The sequence below is a fragment of the Ambystoma mexicanum genome, chromosome 11 (genome assembly GCF_040938575.1).
Source record: "Ambystoma mexicanum isolate Mex_15411 chromosome 11, UKY_AmexF1_1, whole genome shotgun sequence".
NCBI lineage: Eukaryota > Metazoa > Chordata > Amphibia > Caudata > Ambystomatidae > Ambystoma > Ambystoma mexicanum.
In genome coordinates this window covers 735,967,957-735,990,649 of record NC_090934.1, presented here as the reverse complement: position 1 = coordinate 735,990,649, position 22,693 = coordinate 735,967,957, and the positions used below count along the sequence as shown (strand labels likewise).

Genomic DNA, 22,693 nt, shown 5'->3' with positions numbered 1-22,693 from the left:
ACAGCAATTTTTAAATTCTCTCCCATATTATTTAACATTAACCCTTGCCCTCCAGGTAGCACACTCGCCCCTTCACCATGTGTCTCAACTTTCTTGCGCTCCTCCTCACCACACTATACATCTTCTTCACATGGGGAGTTCATGCATCCCCAGGAATTCTCTCCATAGCACCTCACATGACTGCTTCTCATCCCATTCCTGTTCCCTCCATTTCTCACAACAGGCACTATAGTCCCTCTCCTCATAATACCACCACCAGTTGTATACCATATATCCCCCGAATTCTCAGGAATGCCCAATATCTCTGCAATTAAAATGTTTTAATCACTTATCATTTTGCATCCCCTCGCTCACCTTGCAGACCTGGGTATAACATAAACTTGGATTTCCCGAATAGCTCTGCGAAGTTTGCTTCTCTCCACACTGAATGTTACCTTCTCACATGTCTCTCATCTGGCCAAAAAAGGTGGAGGGGTCAGTCAATTCTACCCACATGCCCATCTTTCTCCTTTTGACTTTCTTGCCTTGTGATTGGCTCTCACCCATCTCTCTAGGCTGCCCAACTACTGACAGTTTATCCCACACTACTCTTATTTTCCTGGCCTTGACCACGTCCGCTACTCTCTACCACTGGAGCCCCTATTTTGCTAATGATTTTCAACCTACCTATCCACTGACCACCATCTCAGAATTACTCTTACCCCTCAAATCACCCCCTGGTTGCCTTCTACATTTTACCACAAACACCCAGGACAAATCACTAGGCTCCTCTTCCTATCCTCAACCCTCACCTTTACATACATCACTATTGACACTGCCACCTCTGATCACTGATTGACCCATTTCACCATTGCAGCCCCCATCCCACCCGTCCTCTAATCCTCCATCACTAAACACAAATATAACCTGTATAATACCTCAATGTCCATCCAATATCCGGTTCTGTCTTCTGATTCTTACAACACTACAGGAACACTTCACAGAGCTGGCTTTCTTTGACTTGAACACTGCACTGGCATCCTAAGAACAATGCTATTCTGCTCAACCTTCATGTGTTCTTATTCCTGCTCCCAGCCAAGGATCATCCGACTCGTTAGGCAACTGAATACTATCATGTGGTCACTCCTCCACCACTGGGGAAGATCTGACACACCCGTCTGTCTTCGCCACATCCCCTGACTGTGATAAATGCAGCTACGCCACTAACCCCATCTCATCTCTATGCTCATACCCTTGCTATCTCTCCTCTGCACTTCAGGTGACGTTGGCACTTCTTCGCCCATACTCAATCTCCTCTTTTCAGTTGGCTAATGACTTTGCACTCTACTTCTCTTCCAAAATCGGGACCATCTCACCACTCTATTAACACCCACTCCTCCCTCCTTCTCAGCGCCCTCTGTCTTTTCTCCTTCCTGATCTCTGCCCCGTCCTCATTGCCGCCATCCCATCCTGTGGACCTCTTTACTGCACAGACCATCGAAGATCTTTTAACGCTCCATCTGCTCTTAATGCACACCTCTTTTCCCACTCAGCATTTCTTGCCCCATGGGAATCTTTAGTAGAATCACTGACTACCTGGTTACTAATGACGTACACATCCCCACCCCTTATCCCACTTTCACAAATGTCCTGCTGAGTCAGCACTCACCCATGCATTTGACACTGTTGACCACTTCTCCCTCCCACTTGCCCTCATTGACACAGACATCGAAGACCAAGCACTTTACTGGCATGCCACCTATCATTTAAACTGATCTTTTTCCATCGCTTGTAACCCTGTCACCTCTATTACCACCTCCTGCCGGCGGGTGATCTACAAAGCTTTGTCCTTGGACATCTACTTTTTGCCATGTATACCTCCTCTGCCAGCAAACCTATCTCCTCTTTCAGTTTCTCTTGTCATTTTACTGCTGATGATACCCTTCCATCCTTTACTTTTAAACACTCATATCCAACTGTTTCTCTGCCGCCTGATGGCTGTTCAACTGCCATGTTAAGTTCTTTAGAAAACAATTTAATGTATTCGCCATCCTTAAATGTCCCATCCTGTGAGAGGCACTGGCCTCTCACTTCATTTCTAAAACTCAGGACATCCTGTCCTCAGTCTCCTCCTATCACCTCCCCTCCTCTGGCCCTTCTGCAGCCACCCCTCCTCTCTCCTTCTCTGCCTTTTCCCTTTTCTCTGCTAACGAGGTTTCGAGACAAGTCCGATCTATGAAAGTCTCGTCAAAACAGGTCCACCCCTGTTCCTCCAAAACTATCAAGGACCACATTGACTCCTTGGCTCCTGCCCTTGCTGACTTCTGCAATCACTCCTTCGCTTCCAGAGTTTTCCCATCCCCTCTGAAGCATTCCCTCGTGCACCCCCTTCTTAAGAAACCCTCTTCTGACCCTTCCTGCCCAGTTAACTATCACCCAATCTCTATCACTCCCTTCCTGGGCAAGCTCCTGGAGAAACTGGCCATCTCCCAGCTTAATCGCCATGCTGAATCTGTTGGTAGTCTCCATGACCATCAGTCTGGCTTCAGAGCTGCCAGAATCATGGAAACTGCCCTCCTAAACATCTGTGAGGACCTGCTCTTGAACCTTGACTCGAACATTCCATGTGTTCTCATTTTGCTTGATCTCTCTTCTGCCTTTGATACTGTCAACCATAGCATCCTGCTCAACCGTCTCCATGATAACCTGGGTATCACTGGTCAGGCTCTGGCGTGGTTGACCTCTTTCCTCTCCAATCGACCCTCCCAGGTCCAACTGGGGTCTTTCCTCTCGGACATCTTTTTCTCTACCTGTGGTGCTCCCCAGGGATCTAACCTCTCTCCCTGGCTTTTCAACCAGTATCTGGCACTTCTCGCCCACCGCATCACGGCTCTCTGCCCCAACTTTTAGTGCTATGCGGATGATACCCAGCTCATCTTCAGGCTACCCTCGGCCTCCTCTTCTCCATCCCTCATCTCTAGCTGTCTTTCTGCTATCCAGGAATGGTGTGCCGCCAACAACCTCTGCCTTAATGTCAGTAAGACTGAGATTCTACTCATCGGCACACCAACTCCCTCCTTCCCTGCAGCTCTCTGGCCGCCCTCTCTTGGCCCTCTTCCCGCTCCTACCTGCAAGGCAAAAAACCTTGGGGTCATCTTTGACTCTACACTCTCCTTCTCTCCTCACATATCCGACGTCTCTAAAAAGTCAGACTAGCAGCTACACCTCCTCAGAGGTATCCTTCCTTTCCTCTGCTTCCCCCAGAAGCTCACTGTCTCTAGAGCCCTGGTTCTCTCGAAGCTGGACTACTGTAACAGCCTCTATCTAAATCTGCCCGCCTCTACTCTCCGCCCTTTGCAACTCATCCAGAACAGGACTGCGAGACTTGTCCTTGGCCTCAAGCCCATTGATCGTATCTCTCCAGGATTGAAATCACTGCACTGGCTCCCAGTGACTGCGAGGATCAAGTTCAAAACCCTCTGCATTGTCCACAAGGCCGTCTGGGGCCTTGGGCCAAAATACCTTCAACTCTCTCTTCCTAAATATCTTCCTTCTCGAGCTCTTCGCTCATCCGCCTCCAACTCCCTCAGGGTCAGCCGCTTCTCCAAACAACGAGTTGGGGGCAGATCTCTCTCCTCTGCAGGGGCCTCCCTCTGGAACAGCCTTCCTGCCTCCTTGAAACTTGAGGAGAACCATCTCCGTTTCCGGAAGCACCTCAAAACCTTCCTCTTTACCTCTGCTTTCTCTCCCCCTCTCCCCTGCTAAAATTACTGAAACTGCACTGAATCTGCAACTGGGCCACTCACTGTTCTCGGTCCCTGCCCAGCCACTCTCCCCTGCACTGCCTCCCGGGCAACCCCTGCACTGCGGGACTGTGCCCTACAGCCCTCCTTCCCTAGCATTTGTCTGCACTTAACTCGCACTTGCCACCAGCTGGCCCTTGTTATTTATAATGTTTTTTATTTTGCTTATAACCCTGTACTGCACTTTCCCCTCTCCCTTTCCCCTTGCACTTTTCCCTTCCCCTCTACCCTTGCACTTGCGCAATCTGAATGGCACCTGGCCTAGTAGGATCGTTGTCTGTCTCCCCCCTGTCCCCCTCTGCCTCGTTGCGCCTTGAAACACTTGTGTATAGGCGTGTTACAAATGCCATATCATTTCATATATCCCTCCTTCTGTCCCCATTTCCTTTCCAAAAACCTCCTTATGCCTTACTCCAATGTGCTGAACCAGCATTTGATCACCTCAACTGGCCAGGCTGCAGTAGGTTGAAGCTCCTAAACAACAAAACCTTGATCTCAGCCATCTCAACTACTGCTCTAGCTCAGGTCTGTGACTACCCCTCTGCTTCATCACACTCCTGACCAAAGTGCTGAACTTAGCTACTTGCATACGCTGCATCCTTCTCAATACTTGCACTTGAATGGGGGGATCACTGTGCTTGATCAGGTGAAATTATTACCCTGCTGCATGTGTTGGGGTTCTGGTGGGACCGCGCCCTTCTGTCCCTGGTAAGGTTTCAACAATTCTACAAGTGGGAACCCTTGTCACATGCGCTGGGTATTCGTTTCAGAGTTAGATCTCTATGATATTGACAAGACACAGTCTGGTGGAGTTCGAGCAGTCTGTATTTATTATTTTAGCCAACACGTGTTTCGACGCGCTTAGGTAATTTTGTTGGTTTTTTAATCAATACAAAGGATTATTATTCGGTTGTTAATGATTGCTCATGGCTCAATGGCGATTACAATTGCAACATATTATATGTGCTTCACTTGCAAACACATCACGCCCGTGGCAAATTGCAATGCTCAAAACTCCCCCACCCCACAAACAAAAACGTTTTATCTTTTGAACAAACACTATTTGGGTGAACAGCCTTTACATGTTATTTTCACATGTATTTCTACTTTAGCCTTAAAAGGGACCCAGGGCGGACGAAACACGTGTCTGCTTTAAGAATAAATACAGGCTGCTCGAACTCAACCAGACTGCGTCTTGTCAATATCATAGAGCTCTTCCTCTGAAACAAATACCCAGCGCATGTGACAAGGGTTACCACGTGTCGAATTGTTGGATCCTTCTCAATACTCTCCCACCTTCTGCCATTGACTTCATGCTGAATGGCTGTTCATGTAATATGCATCCCTCTTGGTTTTTAATGTGTCAATGGCCTAGCTCCCACCCACCTGGCTAGTCCATCTCTCATTATACTCCACGCCACACTCTCCACTCTCAAGCACTACTCAATCGATTTGTCTCATGTTCAACCCGTGATGTCTCCCTTTCTGGTGTTTTTCACTCCTACCTCCTTCCTACTATAACTTCCAGCTCCAAGAATAAAAAAAATCACTACATCTGGGTTTTCAGCTAGCCCTAAAATGCACCCCACCCTGCATCACTTTTTTCTGCCCACTAGATTCTCCCCTCCTTCGATGGTACACAATGTATACACCTCTGTGAGAAAGAAAAATGGCTTTAAATGTAAGCACTGAAGCTTACCTACCAATCTATATTAACTTTATTCTATGTTCTAGTGTGCCTCCTTTCTCAGCTGGTCCTATTGCCTTTACAACTGTACCCATATTATTGTAAAGAAACCTTTTATGGGATTGTTTTAGTCTGTGTTACTGTCTGTTTGTACCTGTTTTTGTTGAAGGTCGAGTGTGTAATTTCGAATAGAAATGACTGAAAGGGTAGGCAGTCGGAGAGCTGAGACAGCGCTTAGATAAGGTGCGTTTACAAAAGATGAAGTGTTATTGAATTGAATGAGGTAAGTCGGGCGATGAAGGTTTGAGTGCACACATATAGCAGGGTGAATAACAAGAGGCCAAAACAACACTTTATTTAACTAATAGGTTGAGGCCAGAATGTATATATTTACAAGTTGCATAGAGTAGTCCTGGAGGCTAAATACATGAGTGGTGGGCAGGCAACTATTTAGAATAGGGAAGTGGTGGTTGGGCTCTTTTCTTCGCTAGCAGATAGTTTGAACCTACAGATTTAAAGCCTTTCATCGAAGAAGCGGCTTTGATGGACGGGGGAAGCATTCCAGTAGAGAATGGAAAATAAGTAAAAGGCAAATGGGCTAGGCACCTGGTCATGCTAAATAAAGACTTGGGCCCCTATCCGAAACTTGGCGCAGTGAAGGTGCTAAACAGCACGATTCACTGCGCCAAAAGAGAACGCCCAGGCTCCACTGCTATTCTCAAGTGGGCCTGGGCGTCCTCGTAGAGCACGACAGTGATCTGTGTGGATTGCGCCTGTTTTCAGTTGTAACGGGCGCAATCCAATCTCGGCAACATTTTTGTAAAATAACGACATATTCGTTATTTTTACAAAAATGCTGCTGAGAACACACGTGTGTATGAACACATTCCTATACACAATGTGAGCAGCTTCAACATTGCAGCATGTTGAAGCTGCTTACTTTGGTGTTAATTAAAGTGTTCATATACACCTGTATGTTGTATATGAATACTTTCATTTACACCAAAGTAAGCAGCTTCAACGTTGCAGAATGCTGCTGCTTGTTTCGGTCTACATGGAAGTGTTCTTATACAATACACTGGTGTATATGAACACTTTCATTTACAACAAACAAGGCTTCTTGTGGCACTCCTCCAGTCTAACGCCACAAAAAGGGTACCTTATATCTGTGCTATTTTAGTGCACATATTAAACTGGAGGAGTGCCACAAGAATACCCTTCCAAAAAGCCAGATTACGCATGTGGCGGTTGCTAGGTTGGTTTCCAACCCATCCTAGCCACCACCACATGTATTCTGAAAGTGACGCATTCCTTCCGACTTCAGAAGAATGTGCCACGTTCGGAATAGGTCTTAAGTACCGAAAAGGTTGTTAAGCCTTTTAATGTCCTTTGCAGTACTTAACACCTGGATGAGAATAGGGACCTTGGTGTTATTAAAAACCTAAGGGCTTTTTCCCACCCACTCTCTGGGGATCCTCTTCTCAGGAGGTCAGGGCATAGCCATCGCTGTTGCATCCAGACCCTGGGGATGGACAAGCAAGGGAGGGGCACCTGGATATAGAGTGCTCGAGGATTGGAAGGGAGGAGCCCAAAGGCAAGACATGGTATCCCCCTCATTTCAACAACCCCCTACCCAACATTTCCTCTGCCACGACTTTTTCAGAAGTCCAAAACCCTTAACACAAAGGGAGGCAAAAACCAACATCCAGGGATTACTATTATCTTAAAATCTTTAATAATGGTAATAGGAATATATCAAGGCCTTTTTTTGATAAGTCCCGACAGATCCCCACATTAAGTAATGAGACGGTATGTTCCCTTGTTTTTCATTGTACCCCAAAATCCCCTCCCTCGACTTCCAGAAGACATTGTCAATCTCATTTCAACTCCCCCTCCCCAATTCCAACAAACACTGGGAAGAAGACGAGGCAACTGAGAGACATGAGGATTACCTCTAAAACACACCTTGATATAAAAGTGGAAAGACTATTTACCACCAATGATAGGGTCAGGCAGAGTCATGCAGGGCTGGACAACTACTCCCACCTGACTCAAATTGACTTTCCCACTAAGTATAAAAGGTGGCGTCAGAAAGCACACTCTGAGCATGCTGGACAGTGCATGGAGACCAGGAGGCGAGGACAGCAGCTGGGGAACCCTGGTGAGCATGGAGGAGGACTGACTCCCAAGACAACTGAGCCAGTGAGTAGAGGGGAGGCCTCAGTGTGGCGAGGGAGCATTGTCTCCAGGGAGCCAAACCAGGGACAGCTGGAGTTTGCTGGCAGTACCCAAGCCAGAGCTCATCACCTGGGTGAGGTACTGAAGCCCAGGTGTCTGAGGGGCAGCTGGTAAGACCCCAACCTCAGTTACATCCCCTTAAATGACTCTGCTGCTCCCAAGATCGCCAGCATGCTGCCAAGGGGAGCCAACGAAGTGGGAGAAAAATGGGAGTGATCCACTGTGGGTCTGGAGTTCAAAATATGAAAATTAGAGACTCTTTTGAAGAAGCTGAGTGAGGCTGGTTATGAGAAGGAACAGCTCTTCTGAGGCAGATGTGAACCAGGTTGTGGGAGTTGGAAGACCAACAGGCTGATCATCAAGTGAGAGGATCAAGAGAAAGCCAGGCAAGGTTTCCAAGCTTTCGGGAAGCCGTGAGTGTTCGAAATGCAGAGCGAGCGAGTAGAGGAAAGCAACCTTCATGGTGCCAGGAAATGGTCTGTGACCTTCCTGGGACAACGGCGGAGTTGGGGAGGAGTAGAAGAGACACGGAAAACGGCCTTGTGCTGCGAGGAAAAGATGAAAGACATTCATTTAACACAGCCGGTGAGTTATCGAGCACAACAAAACTCTGGTTGATCTGAAAGCGAAAGAGACTTGATTTCATGTGGGCAACCTACATATTTGGGCCTAGGGTGTTGAAGCCAGCAAGGAAAATAGGGAACCCCATGCATTTCCCAAAAGAGGATACCCGTGGGAATCCACAGAGGTCTGACTTACGCAAATCGGCCCAGAATGTATTACCCAGAACCCCCGGCAAAGACCCACATGGGAGAAGGGCGCCCAAGGCCAGGGATATTACTGCCAACTTTGCTGGAGCCTGGCTGCCCTGCGTTACAGCTTCTCCCCATCAGGGAGTCTCGGTAGTGTGCCAATACCTCCCCGAAGGGAAAAGCTGTAATGCAGCCTAGCCGCAACTCCAGGACGGTTGGAGGTGATGCCCCTGGCCTTGGACATCCATGTACCATGTGGGTGTACCGTCCCCTAAGCACAGCAGCAGCTCCAGGGAGCCCCAGCAGGATCCCCATTCCTCCCCAGAGGTGACATCTGTAACGAAGCACTGCCAGAGGTGGAGCCTGGGCTTGCATACGGACAACCCACATGGGAGGGATCCGCCCCCAGGGAAACACCAATGTTCTACTGGCATGGGGGGCAATTTGTGGCCTGCCCCTGCAATTGTGTCCCAGCCACCAACATATCTGCCCAGACAGCCCATTCCAACCCACACCACCAACAATCCAGCCCCAGTCTCACCCACCCCACTGACAGTGGGCCCTAACCATAGAATAATAAAAAAACAGTACTCACATAACATTGCAGCTGCTCGCGTTGAAAAAGCTGTAAACAAAACAAAAAACATGTGTTACCTACGGTCACACCAGCAAAATGTAGCCCTCCCTGGGGTCAGATAAGGGGAGTGGGCTGTCCTGCACTCCTCCCTGGGCTCAGGCGTCCCTTCCTAGGAGCAGATATCTGGTCCCAGGGAGGGCTGCCTGACATGTCACCCACTCCATTGCGGGTGGGGGCTTTGGGGATCAACGCCCCATCCCATTAGAAAATTCCCCATCCCTTTGGGGTGCCCCACAGCCCCCCCTAAAATGCATTCTACCATTTTCACTTTTTTCCTTTGGTAACCCAACTCCCCTTGGCGCAGAGGGGCACATTGGTGTGCCAATCTGGCCCCGGGGTGTCCAAACCTTACTGACCCACCCACTGGGGGGCCTGTCCCAGATGATTTTTTGGGGGCCCTCTACCCCCTCAACTCAAATGGGGGGACGGGGGCACCTCATGCAGGCCTCCCTGGGCCTCCTACAAACGGCTGCGTGAGGTACACCCCCCCTCCATTTAGGGTGGGGGGAGAGGGCCCCCAAAAATTGTGGGACAGGCCCCCCAGTGGGGGCATAAATCTGCATAAATCTTTCCACTTGGTGTGGGAGGGGGAGGACCACCACCATTTCAGGGTGCACCCCCATTCCCCTTGATTTCTTCTTTTTTTCTCCCCTTCCCTGGAGGCAGATGATCAGCCATCTGCCCCCAGGGTTGTACACATATGTGCCCCCATGCTTTGGGGGCCAGGGGGGGTGAGGGCTGCTTACTGTAAGCATCCCCCACCTCCCCCCCGCATTCAAAGACATCCCTGGTGTCTAGTGGGCATTGCTGCCCGTGCATCGAGCACCCTGTGCCCGATCCACGGGCAGCAATGCTGTCACAAAGGGAGTCGTTGGAAAGGGGAGCATCTTCCCTTTCCAACAACACCTCCCTCGATCTCCGGCTTGAAATACAGCCGGAGATCGAGGGGGAGAAAGGTGAACACTCACCTTTTATTTTCACCGCAGCAGCCTGAAATGGCTGCTGCAGTGAAAATGACTTTCACTTTCACGTTGGCATGCTTTACGCACGCCAACGTGAAACTGAAGGTAATCCAGCCCTCTGGCAGTGAGTGGGGACCTCCCCTTCACATAGCAGGGATCACACAAAACAAAGTGCCAAAAAGGACAAGTTACCTCGTCCTTGGCATTCTGGAGGGAATTCCAAGGACGAGATACCTCGCCCTTGGCACTTAAGGGGTTAAGCAGTGCAGTTGAAAGCAAAATGATACAACTGACTTCCATGAGTGTTCTGCACTCTGTGGCTCTTCGGATATTTTGGACTACGCCTCCCAATGTCCCTCGCTATGTGTGCTGTAGTCCCAAACATCTGGAGAGCAAAATCCAAGGGGGTTCACAGACGATACCTGAGTCACCCTAGAGCTGTAGGCACCATCATATTTATTAACTAAACACTGTACGGGTGTCGAAGAAGAAGGCTGACGCAAATGTGACATGGTTTTGGTTATGGACTTTTATTTCTTTAGGTAGAAAAGATCCTTTCTATCCCTAACTTCTAAGAGGGGTTTCCCTCCCTCAAAACTAATACTAAAAGGGCCTGTCAGAATATCCGTCAAAGTCAATTCCAACATCCTGTGTCACAACCTACAACTGAAAGGGTAAACTTTGCTTCGACTGCTTTTGACCGTGTTATTCAGAGCCACTTGTGGGCTAAGCTTGCGAAGTTGGGGCTTCCAGGGGGTCTGTTGTGGCTCATTATGGCTCTTTATGATAACGCGGGAATCCGCATTAGACTTAACCTTGATGAGAACCTGTCTCATAGGATTGTAACCCGGGTGGGCCTGAGACAGGGTTGTGCTCTTGCTGCCCATCTTTTTGATTTATATGTATCTTATATAGGGGTTTATCTAAATAAAGTACAAATACAAATAGAGTGCACGTCGAGTGTGCCCTATTTGGGGTTCCCCCTGCTGACCCAACCCTCGGGCTTGGGACTTCGCCCGTTCCTTAAACATAAAGCCTCTGTCCTCTACAATCAAATGACCAATTTGGAGCAAAAATTTGAAAGCTTTTCTATTAAATCTTCAGCTTCTACTTGCCAAAACTAATAGTTTGTGCCAAAACTAATATATGGGATGGAGCTACAATATCAAGAGCTGACGAAATTCTGGGACAACGTTTGAGGGAGGTTTGTGGAGACGGACGCTTAAACTGCTTAATAATAGTCCAGCAACGGCTATCAGATACGAATTGGGAATAGCATCCGTGGAGGCCTGGGTGAGATGGAGACTGTTATCCCTATTTCGTTGTTTGATAGCCCTGCTGTTGAATATGCTCTGTTGATCCGGGTGTATGGTGCCTATGTGTGGACCGGGGCATGATTTGAGTAGGTTTTTGAATGTAATTCGGGATATCTGTGACCAGTCTCTCTGTGATCTTGATACCGATAGGGATATATTGGTCACAAACACTGATAGGGTGAAACGATTATTATACGAAAAAGACTGGATCAAAACCACAGATAGATTCCATTCTTGCCCCTCCTTGTGGAATTAGTAATATTTATAAAATGTCTGTATTTGTCTTAAACAGGTCTAATCAATTTATTTATGATTTTTCTTATTTTTTATCTAATAACGCTGACTATTATGAATTGAGCTGTTCAATAGCGCTGAATATGATGAATTGTGATGAATGTAACTGTTCTAGTCTACAAGTCTGTCTTGTAAAACTGTCAAATTGTGTAACAATATACTTTTTTCCCCTTTTTTCCTTCTTATCTCTTTTACGTATTTCATTCGATATTAAATGATGTAATGGTTTCTTTTGTAAACCACATACATACAATTTTAAAAAATTGTATAACTCGTATGAACACAATACATAGGATTGGATGGAACAGGTTTTGAGTCTATGTGAACTTATTTGTGTAATGGAGAGTGCTTGCTTTTATGCTAACGGGGTGGGTTTGTGCTTTCAAAGAAACACTAACAATAGCTGCTATTACCAGCAAGAATGAAGAGGGTGATTTCCTTCTGCCACAATATCCAATAGCAGGTGCAATTTAGGGAGTGGGGTGGCGGCAGCAAGCAGTAATGCAGCACTCTGGCCAGTTACCATGGAAGAAAAACGAGGGCAGGTGACGGTCAGGAAAAAAACCTGTGGAATATTGAGTGAAGAAGTACTATTGAATCCTTCAGGTTAATGGGATTGCTGGAAAATCATAGAACACAGAACAATCCGTCATATAGTGGGCGTCTCAGAACGAGAAAACATAGAGGGTATCTGCCAGCATTGCCTGTGCTCTGGGCAAGACAGTGGACTGAGCACAGATGGGATGAATGACTGGGGTTCCTTCCTAATACAGGGAGGGTTTCAATAGCTCCTGTCTGGGTACAGCATTTTGTTAACCAGTGTTTTTGTGTGTGCTTGCACACCCAAAATGGAGACTAGATCTGCCATCGGCCTCGAGCAAGCATTGCATTTGTGCCGGCCACCAAAAGAAGCGGGCACAAGTTGTGAGGCCTCTGTACCCATAAGCGAACTCACTCCTGAACGAGCTGCAGAAGAAAGATTCAAATTCTGAGGCAGCCCAGGTGTCCGGGCCTTTCAGTTTTTTTAATTGAAATGGTCCCCCACATCTTGGGGGCTGCGTAGGCTATGACTATGAGAAAGAAAACTTAATGGGCCTCATTACACGGTAGACGGAGAACCATGGCGCTATTAGCGCCATGGTTCATGCCGGTAAAATACCGGCACCGCCTTGGTGGAAAGGGGAATTACCGCCCCATTCCAAGGTTGGCCGGGCGGTAATTCCCCCTTCCACCATTGCCCTTCCCCATTCCCATTTTTGTCCCATAGGGCATAATGGGAATGGGGAAGGCGCTAATTACGGCACCGCAAATTGCGGTACCGTAATTAGCTCCCTGGGTCCCTTTGTGGGTTGGTTTTTAACGCCTGCAAAAAGCAGGCGTTAAATTCCCCAACCCGCAAAGGGACCTCGTAGTAAGGCGGTAAGGATTTAGCGGTACCGGTAAACCCTTACCGCCTACCGTGTAATGAGGCCCAATGTCTTTTCTAAAATGGTGATCAGGGGGTTTCCTTTCTTTGCTCTGCTGTGAAGTGGATAATAAATATGACCCTTAACAGTCTGGATGACAAACATCCCCTGCTTTGCATTATTTAGGAATTTGAACCTAGATCGTGCACAATTTGAGGTTGTACATATATTCAGTAAGGAAGCCACATTATTCTAGTCCTGTTGATCTCTGTAATCCAGTACCAATGACTTCACCAAGTTCTAGGGACAAAACATAATTTTTCAAGAATGTTTCCAATTTTGTACCATGAATGCATTGTGTCACCAGCAAAGAACACTGTGGATACTAAATGGCACAAATTCAAACTTCTTGTTCCTCAAAAAACATCTACGCCATTTTTCCATTGCCGTTATTTTGCTTTTGGAAACCGTATACTACCCCACACCGGTGCATTTTTCTTGCTGACATGTGCAGGCAGGTTTTCCCACCTAAAGAAAAAGGGAGCCCAAGACATCACTTTGAAATGCGCCCCTGCGCACCTTCAGCTTCCTCTGGTCTCGGGCTGCTTGACCCGACTCCTCCCCAAAAAATAAAAACCAGACCAGGGATTGCTGGCCTATGGTACCCGCTTACCAGGAGTGACCGCCTGCTGTGCCCTCTTCGCTGGCCCGGACACACCACCTGTCTTTTGCTTGCGTTATTGTATGAGTGTTTTGGGGGGTAAATGACTGTGCCTTAGATACATGTCATTATGGTTGCCATGCAGCAATTAGACACGGCAATCGCACTTTATTTGAACATTGGTGGTGTGTTTAGTTTTTCTGTTTCGTGGGTCTGGTGGTGGTGTGTGTTGAAGGGCACCAACCACATTTGGGAAATTCACAATTTTCTGCAAGTTTCCTTTGACTAAAGCGGTGATGTGATGTCCATGCTGTAAATTCGGATAAGGAACACCCTCATGGCTTTCGTTTATTCGTTTGCATGTCACACTATTCTCTTTAATTGTGTCTCCTTCTGCTGACAGTTGTCCTTATGAGGGCACAACAGGTGAAAAATACTAGGTTTAGCTGTTGAGAATTTTCTTGACTAAAACCTTACTTCTGTCGTGAATTATACACTTTTCTTTAATCCTGTATAACATCGTTTTGGTGATGCTTTCTTGCCAAAATATCAAAATTTTCTTTTGACCCAACAGACCTTGAATCGGCCTGCTTTATACAAATGAACATAGGCTAATACTCATCTGTTAATATCCTTTGCCGACGCCATGGGCCAAGGTGCTCCCTGCAAACTGGCTCAATCATGCTTTTTGCCTTTGCCAATTTCCGTATTTTTTGCCCAATGAGGTTTGCAGTTTGCAAAATCTGGAGAAATGTAATCCCGTCTACTCAAACACCACTGAACACATTGGAAGAAGACTATAGACTCTGGGAAGGTGGACGCCATTGCCTCAAAAGCAGAGCACTTTATCTGCTGTGTGGAATAGCTATTGCAATGGCTCTGTAGCCGATTCCCGCCAATTTGATTTAATATCGCCTTCAGATTCTTGTGCTAAGTGCCTTGACCTTCCGGCAATAGCAAAAGGCCCTTATACCGCCACAAAGAAGTCGTCTGTGGAGTGACTCCATAATTCTTCGGTTTACTTTGACCTAGTCCTTGTCATATATGAATAGTATTGCAGATTCCGTGTACTGTTGTCGTTGGGTAAAAGTAAAGGACAACTTAAATAACGGGTGTCCCCGTGCCATTTGATTAACCCCCAGTGCTTACTGCATTCATTGTGATAATTCTAATGGGATGTATGTAGGATGCACAGTGGTGTCCCACTTGCGCTGTTGACTTGCCAGGCAAAGCATGCTGCGCAAACCATTCTTAGTTGGATTATGAATCGCAACTTGTTGTGGGGTTTTTTCTTCTATTTTCTAGAAATGCTGCAGGTTTTATGTTCCCATCATAGCTATCCTCCAGGCTTCTGAAATGCGGTGTCTCACAAACACTCCTGGGCATTTAAAACCACAAACTCCAGATATTTATAATTGATTGGGAAAGTGTCACGAATTCGATCCCCATATTACATTTTAATGTTTTTGTTTTTTTTAAAAATGCAATGTGATTTGATAGTTAAATTGGAGTAAATATTAACCAACATGACAAGACTCTGAAAAACAGATGGCAGAGTTATAGGAATTTTGTTAGAACATTATGAGGCGTGCCAGAGTACATACAAGAAAGAATGGTTATTAGGTCATGCTATTAAATATATGTGTACTGGAGTATGCCTAAGCGGAAGTGCTCTTTATGTTTCAGCTGTACATGCAAAGAGTGTGGTGGCCATTCTCCATCTCTTGGTTGCATTGTCCCAGTATTTCCGAGCACCAATCAGACTTCCAGACCATGTGTCCATTCAAGTTGTAGTTGTTCAAGTAAGTTAATCCACTTTTCATGTACCTTGCTTAGATCGATACTTGCAAATTAACGTTTACGCCTCCGTGCTGGATGAAAGACCAAAAAGTGTGTTTTGATGTAAATGATTCTGTCAATCAATGTAAAAGTGTTTCCATTTTTTGGAACACATTACTTGCACAGATTTAATATGCTAGAAAAAATATGAATACATACATAATAACTGCTACACAAATTGTAAATGATGTTCGCAATGGCCTTTATTGCAATACTGGAGTCCCAGATGATGATGTTCAGACTAAAAATAATATCTGTCTTGGAACACTGGCTGCATTGCCGAAATAGGTGATTAGGAAGTCGCCCAGTTGTTCTTACTGGCTCATTAATGTGAGCTATGTTTGCCCTGCTACCCTATATGGTGAAGTGGTAGTAGATGCCATGTTGTAAGCATTGTTTGCCCGTAACCATTCAGTGTATGCCTTCAACCCCCACCAATATACTGTGCTCTGTTGATTACATCATGATCAATAAAATCCAACTATATATGTAGGATAATGTACCCCCTACCGTACATTATAAGGGTATTGCAAGTCACCGAGAAGTTGTGTGACCCAATAGAGGAATGAGGACAAATGGCAGCGTTCATTTAAAAGGTCGCAGAAGTCCAAGGTATTTTTTTCCTTACAATACATGGCCACTCACTGGCATTCCCTTTAATACTGGATCTCTAGCTTAGCGTAATGTAGGAGATCTTCCATTTGCTGCTCCAATCAATCAATATAGAATCTGTTTGGATGTAAAAGAGCAAAAATGCAGCTCCAACAGTGTTGCAGAAAAATAGTTCACAAAGTTAAATAAAAGGTATTGAAACAACGTTAATTTTCTTTTGTGCTTGAAAATAAGTAATAACATGCTGATTCGTGTTGACATTAGCTAAACACGAGCAGTGCACAATTTAAACAATCTACCATAAACCAAACCTAGTCAATTACCTGCTGCAACCTGTCACAGAAAACGACTCTGCAAGCAAGGAATTTGAAAAGCTTTTCACAGCTTTAATTACGTGTTGTAGTGACAGCTGGCATTCTCTCTGCTGGCTCAAGCAACAGGCATTGCTATGTCACAGCTGAAGTCCAATAATTGATTACAGAAGGTTTGTGATGTCATTTTCTTATTACAGGTCAGTTGTGATGTGCCAACTAGCTTGCAACAAGAGAATTACTTCCAAACAAGACCTCCCAATCTTTTGGGGCAGGAGAGGACGGGGCAGTTAACAGCCCAAATGCCAAAGCTCTATTCTAGTGGCAAACATTGATTGGCTTTATGGGTGACTCATCAATCACTGTGTTCTTACATTGTGACGTCTTGAGACTATGTTATTTTATAAGGAAACCCACAGTAACGAAAACTATGGAAATAAACCCATCAGGATGAGTTGGAGGGAGTGACGGTCACACATTATCGCTTTGCATTGCCTTCAAACTGTTGCTAATCACTCCCATTTGGCCATCCACTGACATGCACGTCTGTGTCTCATTTGCATTGAGCATTTGGACCTACCAGACGCTTGAAAGCAATTATATTTTTACGATTTCCTAATCTTTCTGTGGAGAAGATTAAACGGCTCAATTGAACTCAGCATGTTTCGTACACCGTTAATTAAGCTGCCTTTGCATTCCTCTTATCTGGGAGCTGCCGTTTGCTAGGAGCCTGTAATTAAATAGAGACACTGAATCAGTGAGAACCATTTCTTTGCACTATATAAAAACCACTTATAAAATAAATATATGAAATATTTTGATCTAGAAGACCTAATGGGAGTCTTATGGCATGGGTGGATGGTACCCTGAGATGGAACATTGCAAGTCAGCCAACCAATTGTAAATATACAAATTCTTTGGCTACTGTATGGTTTGGCCCTGGGGGAGAGGAGGCGCCCCCCATTTAAAGTTAATAAAGGGGTTAGCAAAGGTGTGTCCTGGCTCCTCTTCTTTTCAACATGGATATCTAGGAAGTCATAAATGCCCTGATGAGAGAATGCCAAGATTGCCCTAAAATAGCAGATACAAAAATCCCACACTTTTTTACGTAGATAATGCAGTCGTCCTTTCTGCTACACGCCAAGGCCTGAAAAAAAACATTGAATGTCTTCACGTCCAAGTGAAAAGAGGTACATTTTGAGATAAACGTTGAGAAATCAAAGGTGTTGGTCTTTAAACTCCTATTTGCAAAAAGCAGCACTATGACAATAAGAATGGAATGGTTTTTGTATAGGGAAACATTCGCCCAAGGGCATCTTGGCCCTCCCTACAGAGCAGTGAAGAATTAGTCTAGAAAAGAAACGTTTTCAAAGCTTTATGAAAAACGAACTGAATGGGGGTAGCTCTAAGAGACAGAGGTAAAGAATTCCAGAGAACTGCCACAGCCACTGAGAAAGAACAGCCACTAATGCGGCTGTATCTGGCCGATGGAACAGTCAGAAAACAAGCGTTAGCTGACCGCAGAGCCCGGCTCGGCATGTAAGGTGAAATTTCCGCCATGAGGTATTACAACCCCTGGACACAGAAAGCTTGATGGACCAATTAAAGGGCCTTGAACTGAATAAGTTTGGCAACTGGCAGCCAAAGAAGTTTGCGAAGAACGGGGGAAATGTGACTGCCACGAGGGGTAGAGCTCGCCAGCCACGCAGCAGCATTCTGGAGGACTTGCAGGCGACGAAGTATGTAAGCAGGTTGGCCTACATACAAAGAATTACAATAGTCCAAAGAGGATGTAAACCGAGCAGAAATGACAGAGTCCTGCAGATGCTCCTGAATATAGGGGATAACCCGCTGAAAATGGCCCCGCTTGCACACAGAGCTGGCTTGTGTCTCCATGGACAAGGATACGGTGAGTTTAACCCCAAGGGCCTTAACCATTGACACTGGCTGAGGAAAGGGGCCCAAAGAGGTGAATGGTGCTCCCCTACAGCAGGTTAGGTTATTTTGACTACCTGAGAGTTCAGTTCCAGGAGACGGGAGGCTGGCACTCCCAGGTAGAAAAGTCAGGAATAACACTGGGGAAATATAGTGGGGCTATTAGAGCTTTTTATATGTGCCATGACAGTGGATCAGTTTCACTAGCCCTTAATTTCTAAAATAAATTCAAGCCCTCCCTGCATCCCTTTATGCTCAGAGATAGGGGGCCATGTTGTCCCAGTGAAACTTGATCTTTGGGCTTATACTCCCTGGAAGTGCTGCACCAGCCCTGGTATATTTAGATCTTGATGTTAACCCAATGTTGTCTTAGCTGGCTCTCAAACCTGTACTGTATTGCAAAACAAATGGCAAAATGAAGGGCTGGAGAGCTATTGGGGGGGGGGCACTTTCCTACTTAATGTCCCTGGAGGGAGGGAAGAGTGTGGGCTGCGTGGCCATGTAAGGAATAGCCTTATGTACTCGAGGCAGGGGAACTTTGGGAAAACCCCAGTCTGCTAAGGGCATGAAAGATTTTGTCAAAGTTAGATCAAGGGTCAAATTGGTAACAAAAGCTCAGACTCTTAAGACCGGGAGAAAATATATAGAATTGGGCCTGGAGCAGGGATCTCGGAAGCATTTAGATGTAATCAATCCAGCATACGAAAGATCCTTGTATCTCCGGATGAGGCTGGGTATATTTCTGGTAGCATCCTTCAAAAAAGCATGGTAAATCAATCAATCAATCAATCAATCAATCAATACTGCAGAGAGCGGGAAAAGTCCTATGTGTGAGACAACTTGTCAAACCCAGGCCCGATTGTATTATCTATCCCAGTACAATACATTTGAGAAAATTGTACTTGAAACCGATTCTGAGAGCAGTAGGGGCCCATTGTGTTGTGGAAACAATACAGTTCTTTAGACAATCTGTTTCTACCTGCATTGTTTTTGCAATCACACGTTATTCGCATAGGGCCTGGCTGTAAAGAAAGGGCTTTCACATAGATTCTGTTATTGAGTCCTTCACTTTTACACATAGGCACTGCAAGTATTGCACTAATGAAGTCAAAAAGGTCTGATATTTGAATGTTAAGATGTGGGTTGAGGCTGCAAGCAATGCTCTCCTCTATTTTATTGTCGTCTTGTTACAGGCCTGGTAAATTATTACAAATCCTACTAGATCTGCAGGGTGAGTTCCTTGGTTTCATACTCAACCTTAGAGAAATGCACTCGCCCCAAGGTGACTGGTGACAAAATATTTTAGCAAAATGGTGTATGTCACCATAAGCACACTTCATATTTGCTGCAATGCTGCCAAGCATGCACAGTGAAACTTGCATTTGCCAGTTCCTGCAAACAAAGTGTGTTTGCAGTACAATAAAAATAGGTTTTTAACATCCCTATACTCGCCAGAAAGGTTGAGTAGCCTACAAATGTTGGTCGCCCTTCATAAAAACTACGTGCCAAAGCTAGTGGGCTAGTAGATTTTGTGAGCCCTGTATTAGCAGGTGATTTCTACTAAGAAACCTTTTGAGAATTATATTCAATATTTTTTGTCTGCATTGGAACTTTGGCTTAAAGTTGTTATAAACGAATAAATGTTTTTCAACAACAAAAACGTACGTTGTTCTAAAGTGACCCGTTATCAATTGGGTGACTTATGCAGGATTTGTCCTAATTGTGGGGTTTGCCTTCTCACCCACAAAAACTCCACCAGTTGGTTTAGAGGTGCACTATTACTACTTGGACACTCTTGAGTAATGTATTTATTCCATGAAGGTATTTGTTGGCGTTAGTTAAAGACCCACAAGGTGTGCCCCCAATGCCACCTGTGAATCCTGCATGTGTAATAGAGTAGCAAGCGGTTCTGGTCCTTTCTGTACTGTACTAGGGGGGGGGGCCGAGAGTGATCATCACGAATAATGCGCGCCGTTTGGGAAACATGCATAATGAAACATGACAGACTCAAAATGTGTGTTCTACCTTAATAAAGAAAATGTAATGGAATGAGGTGTATGGCTATTCACCCTCTATTCATGTAGGAAGAGATAGACCAGCAAATGGAACTTCTGCCTGAGCACTAGCAGGGGACACTCTGCTTCACGGCTGGTGTTGGGAGTTTTTTCCAGAACAATTCCTGGGACAGGGGTCTGGGAAGCCAACCGTGGTGGACCTGCAAAGTGTGGCACAAAAGTGTAAGCTCTCTCTTGGTAGTGGAGACAAGCAGTTAGGTTGAGAATGAGGAGATCAAGTGTTTGGTGCAGAGGACAATTAACATATATCTGAGCTTTACAAGCACTAGAATGTCCACACACTTAAGTACAACATTTTTCTAAATGTATTTCTCAAAACACATGCATTACATAACGGATACCAAGTAAAGCAATATCCACACATATAGAAAACACTGTTTGGTGCCCCGATTGGAACTCGCACACCGCTTTAGAATTCACACAGTTTAAGTATCCATTCAAACAATACACTGTAACAATAACCTAATGTGGAGGGTAAAAAGTTGTTACACATCTTACATAGGTCTTATAAGGTTGCAGGGCACACCACCAATTTGACACTAGGGTTTATCAGACCAATCCCTATCCTAAGAGCAAACATTAAACAATGTCCAAGGTAATTGACCTAATTAAGATCAATTTATAGGTACTTTGGGGACAGTTGTTCTCACCATAGGTTGCTGCAGATGGGCTCCCTTGGCCGCGGGTGCAAGGGTTACTTTCAGTGTCTGGTTTGGGTCTGGCTAAGCGATGGTTCTGATCTCTGGAATATAGATGTTCCGTTATACAATTCGGCTGCACTTCAGGATTCTAATGATGAAGGGTCTCTGTTTCAGCATCCATGAAAATACAGGACCTTTCTGATGCAACAGAAGGAATATGCATTTGAAGAGACTTCAAATAGTGTTGGAGGTCATGATGCAGCACCACAGATGGACTCCATCCTGAGGCATCCATTTCTCCTCAACAAAGAGCAGCAGCAGCAAAATGGTGACAAGGGCACTGTCCCACAACAAGGATGCCTGCGAAACGTGTTGACCCACAGCGGGATGGTGACTGGGCAATGACAGAGTTCTCTTTCCAGAGGATGTCAGAGAGATATCGACCCAGCAGCACACAACATTTATCCTTAAGGTCACAGAAAGGAATGCCTGCCCCCTGACTTTCTTTGCAACCTTTGGATCTCCAGTCCATTCTGAATAATTCTTAATAAAATAAATGGCTATTCGAGGAGCGCAGGTCTGGGCAAGAGGTAATCAACCCTCAAACTCTGTCTATGATGGCACCGGACAAACTCTTTTATGTGGACTGATGTCAGCCAGCTGGGCTGCTTCTATAATCTTCCCTCGCAGTGTTCCATCGGCAAAGTATGTCATTGTAAATGGGCGGTATGGCTGCAATCTTTCTTCTCACAAGAAGCCTTCTTCAAGCTAAACGCATTTACATTTCCTCATGCCATCCTAAAAAGATATTGTATATGCAGGAGTCCAGCTTGACTTGAAAATACATGTGTGCTACATTTTTCTGGGGGATGTGGCATTACCGCCATTCTCACTATTATCAATCTCTTGCAAAAGTTAATGAGTAAAATAAAAATCTCCTCCATACCAATTGCTATAGCCACCACTTCATTTCTGGTCCTTGAACCTTCTAATGGGCAGTGGTCTCCCTTACACTGCACACAGGATGCGTTCCACCACGCCAAGAAGAAGAGTCTTCACTCTACAGTCAATGTCTCAATTTGAAAACGTACATTTCTTGTTGTGTTGTGTTAGTGGGATGAGGGATAAGGAGGTTTCATCGCAGGAGAATTCGTGGAATTCTAATTCGGCAAATCGTTTTTAACCAAATTTGGTCACAAATATATGTGGCGGGTGGGCAATAGTAATTATTAAGGTGGGGAAGTGGAGGGCGGCTGCGGGGGCTCTCCCACCGCATATATTTACGGCCAAATGGCATAAAAGAAAAAGGAATTAGACAAAATCGAATTCGACAAATTATTTTCAACAAAATCACATAGAACCAGTGGGATCATACTGTTCACTGCTGCTCTTAGCATGGTCTCCGGGCACTCAGTGCTGATTGTATTATGGTGCAGTTTAAAGACAAGTGACTTAACTCTGCTATTCTGCATTAGATAAGATGATCAACACGATAACCCATGCAATCAAAGCTATTCTGCGCCTCACGTAAAATAGGGCTCAAAG

General features: G+C 45.5%; 1 protein-coding gene across 1 annotated transcript in view; it reads left to right on the top strand.

The window, feature by feature from the left end:
• PARVA (parvin alpha) overlaps positions 1-22,693 on the top strand; it is a 411,197-nt gene that overhangs the window by 291,492 nt on the left and 97,012 nt on the right. Inside the window, exon 6 of the mRNA XM_069623635.1 lies at positions 15,422-15,537. Coding sequence (XP_069479736.1) covers positions 15,422-15,537 — 116 coding nt within the window. The remainder of the gene's footprint in view (positions 1-15,421; positions 15,538-22,693) is intronic.